The sequence below is a fragment of the Rhamphochromis sp. 'chilingali' genome (assembly GCF_963969265.1).
Source record: "Rhamphochromis sp. 'chilingali' genome assembly, chromosome: 13".
NCBI classification, from domain to species: domain Eukaryota; kingdom Metazoa; phylum Chordata; class Actinopteri; order Cichliformes; family Cichlidae; genus Rhamphochromis; species Rhamphochromis sp. 'chilingali'.
The window spans coordinates 9210641-9218982 of record NC_137940.1 but is presented as its reverse complement, the minus strand read 5'-3'; the positions used below and the strand labels follow the sequence as shown (position 1 = coordinate 9218982).

The window sequence follows — 8342 nt, the reverse complement described above, 5'->3', positions numbered from 1 at the left end:
TCCACTCTCTTTTAACAGTCTAAAGTCTCTCTTCAATCTCTTTCTCTCTCTGTAATGACATTTTATGTACAATATTGGTATATAGAACATAAATAACGACACAAAAAATTAACCTATTCACAATTGACAATTGAGAACCCAATAGCAAATTAGACAAAGCCAACAGAATGAAATTTAAACCAAAAAAAAAAAAATCAGGGAAATCAGAGACTTGATAAACAGCTTAAATTTGATGCCTGTTATATAAATTTTTCCATATACTTTCTGTGCTCCCAAGACGTGTCGAGTGCGGTGTGAAAAGAACAAAACACCTTTTTATATTAAAAAAAAATAATCCTGTCCTCCGCTCAGTCATCATCTCAGGAGGATGAAGTCTGCATGGAGCTGGAAAAGACGGTCACACGATTCCCGACATCTTGTTTGCGTGTAAACAGAGCACCAGTAGTGTCTTGGTTCCGTGTGTCTCTTCTGTACAAAAGTATAAATATATGCTTTTTCTCCATATTTTTTATTTTTTCGTTCACATATGTAGGATGTAGCAGACCAGGGAAAAAAATGGTTGTTTTAGTTTCTAAAAACACACGCCAGTGTTGCAGTGTCTGTGCTGGAGAGGCGGCCAGTTTGTGTCAGTTTGTCCCACTTTCCCTCCCCGTTAGATGGACGTTTGCTGGCTTGTGTTGACTTTTACCGTCGGGCGTTTGCTTGGTGTTGGTTGATCGTCTTTGCATAAATTAAAAAGGTTTCGGCACAGTCCGCGGCCACTGGGCCAGAAAGAAAAATAAAAAACAACCACTGTGTCCGTTGTAGCTACAGCAGATCCATCTTGGGTCTGTAATGGAGCAGGAGGGGGGATTTCTGCAAGGAACAAGCAAAACACAAGCTCGAGCAAAAGGCCTTAAACCATTCACAATTAGCTTATTAACTGCACTGAAGCATGGATTGGCTTAGAAAATATGATGCTAATGTTTAAGTGCTATAGTTTAGGTTCTTCTACGAGAAATAACAGATTTATGACAGACTAAATGGATTTCCACCTACAGCAGAGACCTAGTTGTACATTAACTGTTACAGGTGGAGACGTGATGTATCAACACATGTCTGTGTTTACGCCACTGTTAACTGGAACACAAGTCCTTGAATTTGGGGAAATCGCTTTAAGAACATAATTTGTCCTCATTTTCAAGAAGCCAGATGTTACACTCGATTAATTAAAAGAAGTCTTGAGTACAAAAAGGTGAACTTATTACTTCATTATTTTTAATTTTAAACCAGTTTTTGACAGATTTTTACAGTCTGTGTGTTTTTGTTTTTATAATAGGTGATCTAATAAACTTACATACTCTATAACTTCCAAAGAAGCTTGAAAAGCATTTGGGAAGACGTCCTTCTAGGAAGTTTTTTGTGACCTACGCTGCACAACTGAAATTTCACTGGGTACTCATGAAGGCAGGTATATGGTATAGACTCTAGACGAGAAGATTACATCAGCCAGAGAAACCAAAGGACTGCTTCACTGCTGCAGCAAACACTGTAGATATGTTGGCCAAACTCTGTGTTCAAATTCAGTTTTTCTTACAAATCTAAGCACCATCTGTGTAAATGCTATTATTGTAGGGTCTACCTTACAGTATAAAGCGCCTTGAGGTGACTGCTGTTGTAGTTTGGTGCTATATAAGTAAAACTGAATTTAATTAAATATGATATGCAGAAGGAATAACAGCAGCTTTGATAACTAGCTTTATCTAATGAGATGCTAACTGTTACTCATGTCGCTTGTGCTAGTTAACCAAATGGAGCTATGGCATGTGGTGAAAGCATGCTTGCCTGATGGCTGTTCAGTAAAAATATAACCTGGAAATGCATCAGACTATTGGAGTTTACTTCTGGGGAAAAGTCGCCAATATTAACTGATTATATCAATACATGAACAGTCTGTAGTCAGCTGATTAGTTTTCAGTTGATAAGTGTCCACATAGCAAAAACATTTCAGTGAAATCAATTCAACTGGATATTACTGGTAATACCAGTCTCAAACTCACAACTCATTTGTCTTTTACCTTAAATCTCCATCTTGTAACAACAACAAATTTCAAAGTGTGGTCCTTCCCCAAGATTTCCTCGTTGCATAAAATGTCCAGCTGAGAAAAGAAGCACAGAAACAAATTACTGAACGATATCTGACCCGATTTGTGCAAGAGTAGTTAACAACATGACGTTAATATGAGCGGCGTATGCTGGAGGTCTCTGCTGGTTAGTGCGAGGACAAAGTGAAACTCTACTATTTTCCCCTCTTTCTTTCTATTCTAACATCAGTGTTTCCTGGAGATGTAGCTGGGTGGGTGGATGGGTGAGTGGGGGGCTCATTTTGACATCGAGTGGCCCCTGGCACCCGCACAGAGAATCCAAAAGTTCGATACTGAACACGATGCCGGCTCGCCAAATCTACCGCTCCCCCGTGAAGCCGGCATTGATATTCTTCTGAGCAGCTCCTCGCATCTGCATCTGCCAATCAATACTGAGAGGCACGCAGGGAGGGAGAGAAAGTGAAGGCCGGGGAGGGACACTGCCACAGCGCCACCTGCTGGCTCTCAGAGAGAGCACATTTTAAGGCTGGGAGGAGTTGAAACTATCCAGGTCTGATTGGAGGATGCAATTCAGGGGCAGAATTTCATTCTCCAATCAGGTTTTCTGTCCGACAAAACAAAACCATAAATCTAAAATTGAATTGTACAGCTGAGATGCTTTTTACCCTTAAACCCTGAAGAAACTTATTAAATCATCATTATCTAAACAGAGATGCTCACAATGAAAATCAGAAAAATGAGATGCTGAATGAAAAAAATAAATAAAAGCAATCTAAGAAGGAAACCAGAATCTGGCACACCAAAACCAATCAAAGCATAACTGTGATCTTCTGAATTTTGTTCTATGAGATTTTAAACTAAATGAATCATTTGTAGTGATGCTGGGAAACTTGTCCATTCATTTGCTACTTAAAGGGCTGAATTGTTGTAATTCCTTATGAGGTTGCTCTAAAAGCTTCCTGACAAGCGAGGTTTCCCTGAAATGTCACAGAGTATTAACAGGAACGAGTAAGAGAGTCATCCCGTCCATATTCGTTTCTCTTCATTGCCTTCCTGTTAAAACCACAATTTAATTTAAAATTCTTGAATAATCAGTCCCATCATAACTTAAAGACCCCCAATAGAGCACTCATCCCTCTCAGAGCCCCTGGCTTGTGTTTCCCGGAGCTCCTTAAAGTAGAGCGGGAGGCAGAGCCTTCATCTTTCAGGCTCCCATGTTCCTGTGGAACCAGTTTCCCACGTTGGATTTGGGACTTTTAAAATTAAGTTTGGCTTTTCACAAAGCTTATAGTTACAGCATGGATCAGTGATTGATTGCTGCCTGGGCCTAAGCCTGGCTGGACGTCTCTTCCTGTTTAAAGGGAGTTCTTCGTCTCCACAGCTGCCAAGTGCTTGGTTCATTTTCTGTTATTAAATTTACAGTTCAAAGCATTTTGAGGCGACTGCTGTTGTGAACTAGTTTCCACAGCTATAGAACTGAGTGTGTAAAAAAAATAAAAATAAAAGAATTAATGGATTTTTTAAACATGCATCTCCTATATGTGAAACTTTGAGATTGGAAGATTAGCTTTTTCCAAGATAGTCTTTTAAATGCCAAAAATGTGCTTATTCTTGTAGCACATTTATAATGCTTAATAATAAGAACAACATCTTTATTGTCTTTATATGGTCATCAAAGAAGACCTAAGAAAATCTATTTGATTCCAGGAATCGATCCCTGATTTTCCTCTATTTTGGGCATTCCTTTTATCCTAGTTTCATCTGACGGAAACACTTCCTGCAGAGACATTCAGATGGCTGACGTGGCCACAACGATGGGTTTACAAACATGATCAATGAGTAACTGGTGTACTGCTCCCCGACAATGCTCTGCGCTCGGCTCTGCATTGAAAGCAGAAATCGTTTCAAACAACATCTTTTGATAGTCAGTAGATAGGACAACAATGGCTGGCTGGGAGAGCATCCGCCTCGCCAAAGCTGTGTTATGGAGGCCGACGATATGATGGAGCCTTCCCACTCATCTCTGTGACAGCCAGTTTAAAAAAAAAAAAAAAGGACACGGAGAAAACAGAAAAATAGACGACAAGGAGGCGACTGATGATTCAATCGAAAAATCCATCTGTCAAATTATCGCCTACTCCCCTCCACCCTCCCATCCCCCGCTGCTTATAACAGGGTGGTAACGATAATTAATAGAAAAATTAGATCTCATATGGGCTTGTTTCCTGCTAAATATAACAAACACAAAAGGCATTGTATGAGTCAGTACAGAAGAATTACAATAAAGTGACCTTTTATGCAATTTCTTGCAATTAACTAAAACTTTCTGATACGCGGGGCCCACACGGGACAGCTGGTGCTCCGAAAACTTAAAACAAGCGCCAAGAATTAAGAGATTTGCTACAAATCCATTTCTGGAAAAAGAAACAATGTTTTTGTAAGAACAGGAATTAAAATGACTAAAAGCAGTAATCTGCAATCTCAATGTTTAATCACAAACTACTATAGGAATTATTGTAAAACTTCCTGGAGGGAAAGCCTGTAAGTGTCGAGGTTTTGTGGAGTTTTTCAGGTTTGGATTTATAATGTTTGAAATGATGGTGTCAGGGTGCGGGTCACGCCTCTAGCTGCTGGTCAGGCTGCTTGTGATTCTCAGCTTCTAGCAGCTTTTTAGCTTTAACCCACTACTGATTCTGAACAATGTCAAAGATATTCCTAATATGACTGGGCACAGAAGCCCCACCCACTTGCTGTTCAAACTTTCTGTTTACAAGGGGCAGCTAATGACAATATAGTTGGTTTAAAGGGAGGGGAGTAGCAAAAACAGCTCCTTTCAGACCGAGAATGGCCTTAAGGGTCTCACTGAGGCTCAGCATCAGATAAAATGAGGATTAATTTAAACTCCAAGAACAAACATATGAAGCCATTTCTGTTCCTTTGTAATTAAGGCTAGTAGAAAGCTTCAAATGTACAGGTTAAGTCTAGCTTTGAGCAATAAAAGGATCAGAGTGATGCAGACTCTCAAGGTTATCAACATGGAGATAACAAGCGCTGAGGGGGGAAGTGTTTCCTCTTAAACTGCTTCCTTTACAGCTTTAATTTTACACTAAAACTACATTTAGTTCGTGACAGACTCATTTCCCTGTCATCATTGTTTCCCGGGCTGGTGGAGCGTGATATTATCTGTACCTCATTAAATGATGTCAGGTTAAGCTTTTTGGCAATGAACTTCTTGAGGTGGAGGACCGTGGCTTGTGCTGAACAGCGGATCCACTTGCGCTTCAGACCGCGAAGCTTGCTGCTGTTGCACTCCAAGCAGATGCTGACCTGTTAGGAGACAGAAGATGAGGATTTAAATCCTGCGTCCACTGAAGTGTGGGTACATGATCTTATCATTTTATAAGGCCATTAAGAACTGTTTCATGTTAAAGTGCTACATTTTTTTTTAAATATAAGCCACGAGGGATCGCAAGGTTCCTTTTAAAGAGCAAGTAGTAGGGCAGTGCTAGAGCTAGCATCAGTGACAATGTGGAGTGTGTCCACTGCAGAGCCCTGTTCTGAATGTCAACGTAAATCTAGTGTTACATGATTGACAGAGCCTATAACTCTGCCTCAAGCTGTTTCAAATGCTGCTGTTTCACAGTCAAACTGTAGTCATGTGTGTAAAGTTAAATATAAATAAATATATAAACACTTTGGTTTAGGAAAGTTCAGAACAACTTAGACGTCTGCAGTCTTCATAAGAACCACCTTCTTACTTTGAGAAGCCCAGAAAGTTTCACCTGGCAGCACCTAAAGGTCAAAATTCCCACCTCCGCAAAGGTCAAAAACCTCATGGCAGAATTCACAAGTCCTGCAGCTGTGAACTTTTCACCCAGCAGAGCTGAATGTGAGAAAATTATCCAACTCAGCTGAAGTAGACATTAAAAAGCTTGATACAAAGCTGAGGTTTCGTTGATTGTGCTTTTAAACGTATAAAGCAGGTAACTGTCCAGTGAAGACAGAGATGGCTGACAATCGCCAAACCTGATTTATACCAACATTGTGAAAACTGCTTCAATCTTCAATGCTGCTTTTAAAGAATGACAGAAATGCTTTCAGTCTGGATAACTAAACAGCCTTTAAGCCCCATTTGTCAGTTTTTGTTGTCGCTGAGGCTGTGAACAACCACAATATTTGGTTTGCCTTCCATTTATAATCCATTCAACAATTTAGTTTTGGCTGTGTAACCAGAACTGTAGCCTGCCCACATCGACAAACATATTTCCACCTTTCTACAGCATCTCTTTTGCAAAGACATGAAACCAAGAAGCCCGGCCGCAGGGATCGATTCAGCTCACACGGTATGTGTGAAGAAACCGAAGACTTCAGGTGGATTTGTAGCTCGTTTCACCCACCTTCTCATAAAAACTCAACCTGACGCTGGTGTTGATTTCCTCCTCTGCTTCCTCACAACATCTCACTGAACCTCTGCTGCTGTTTTTTGGGGTTTTTTGTTTATTGGCTTCTTTCACGCGACCGACACTTAATGCCATTGGCCCATTCATTTGTCTCCCCACCCCCCCGAGGTAACATGGTAGGTGGTTTTTGGCAGTGGATGGTAGCGGGAGTCAGAATGCATTACTGCTACTGGGCTCCAGCGGCACATATCAAGAGACAAAGGCAGAAGCGTTGGATTTATTCATTTGTGGGTGTTCCTCTTCCTCTTTTCATCTTTCTCTTTTGAGACTGAGAGAGCTAACATTACCCTGGTTTCTGTTTAAACTTGGAAATCATCTCTGCTCTCAAGTAAACACTGGCAGCGCTTCAGTGAGCAGCCTGCCCTTCAATAAGCAAAACCCAGATTCATAATATATCTGCTTTCCAGTGGTGTTGGCAATGAGGGAGGCTCATAATGTGAAATAAAACCCTTAGCAGTGATCTGGACTCCACGGCAGCTTGATAGCAGGCCGCAAGGCAGTTTCATTACATTAAAATAGATTAGTGACGTGCTCACAGAGCCGAGGACTCCCGCTTCAGCTAAACACACAGACGTGATGATGCAAGGGAGAGGCGTATCAAGAAAATATCGCACGAGCCTTCAGGAGTCATGAAGCGAAAGCTTTACACCATGTTGCCGAGTCCCGAATGCTTGCAGAGCGCTGATGCAACATTTCTATCTGCACCTTCTTCTGTGTGGAGTAAAAGTTTGTCTGTGTGGGTTTTGAATTTGGATCTCTGATAAATTACATTTGGAGACATCAATAAATAATTCAGAGCGAAGCTGCTCTTGCAAATGTCTCCAAAGTAGACTCTTTAAACCCAAAATAGCTGTAGTTTATTAAATTTACACAATCTGTTCTGACTCTATTAAAATTTGATATGAGCCTGAAGGTGACCCCATCTGGAGACTTTATACCTCGTCTAGAAACATTAACCTCAGAAACGAGCTTCATGCTTTGCTGCAAAAGTAGGCTGCTCTGATTAATTGCAGCTTTTATCAGGAATTTAGTTTCTCCCTTTTTAGATGAGCTTGTTGCAAGTTTCTTTCTCGCCTAGCAACACCCCAAGGTTATACTCTAAAAGGTCGTCCAGAAGACAGCGGGGGAGCGTTCTGGAAGTCTTCCATGCATGCTCACAACGCCTGCTGGTTGTTACATCTCAGTGATGAAGGGGCGATCAATTTCTGGGAGAAAATTGCTCTTCATCTTCATTCCCCCCAACTGAAACTGCTGTTTTCACTTCCATCTGCTCAGAGATGCAACATCCCGTTTTGCAGAGCCATGCCATCAAATTACTTCAACGAGAATAATATGTATATATATGACCAAAAACCCCAATAAAGCTTCTTTTAGCTGCTCCTTTATCCCGAGGGTCTCAACCACAACAGCTAGCTCTGCATATTTGAGTTTTACTCTCTCCGTGCTGTCCAGAAAATCCAAACAAAAGGTAAAATTGTTTGCAAATACGGTACTGCACTGATTTACATCTTATACATCATCTCAGCATTTTTGGAACTTGGTTTGTCAATCAAAGTACATGATATTACACGAAGGCAGCCTAAATATGAAGTCCTGGATACAGCAGGCACCTCCACAAACATCAGCTCTATATATAGAATAAGTAGCAAACTGCAGTATTTGACAGCAGGAGTAGCCCTTTTTCACACAAAGTATAAATGACTGTAAAGGTGACTTCAGAAAAACACCACTCCAGTGATAATGTGATATGCCAGCAGCGTGTGCTTGCATTTATCCGACTGGTCAATGTATGCAGGAT

General features: G+C 40.8%; 1 protein-coding gene across 2 annotated transcripts in view; it reads right to left on the bottom strand.

The window, feature by feature from the left end:
* Window positions 1-657: 657 nt before the first annotated feature.
* pcgf3 (polycomb group ring finger 3) overlaps window positions 658-8342 on the bottom strand; it is a 72526-nt gene continuing 64841 nt past the window's right edge. For both annotated transcript variants that reach the window (XM_080900726.1, XM_080900727.1), the window contains exons 8-10: window positions 5274-5411; window positions 2058-2138; window positions 658-855 (exon numbers count right to left, since the gene is read on the bottom strand). In XM_080900726.1, coding sequence (XP_080756852.1) covers window positions 808-855; window positions 2058-2138; window positions 5274-5411 — 267 coding nt within the window. In that variant the 3' untranslated portion in view covers window positions 658-807. The remainder of the gene's footprint in view (window positions 856-2057; window positions 2139-5273; window positions 5412-8342) is intronic.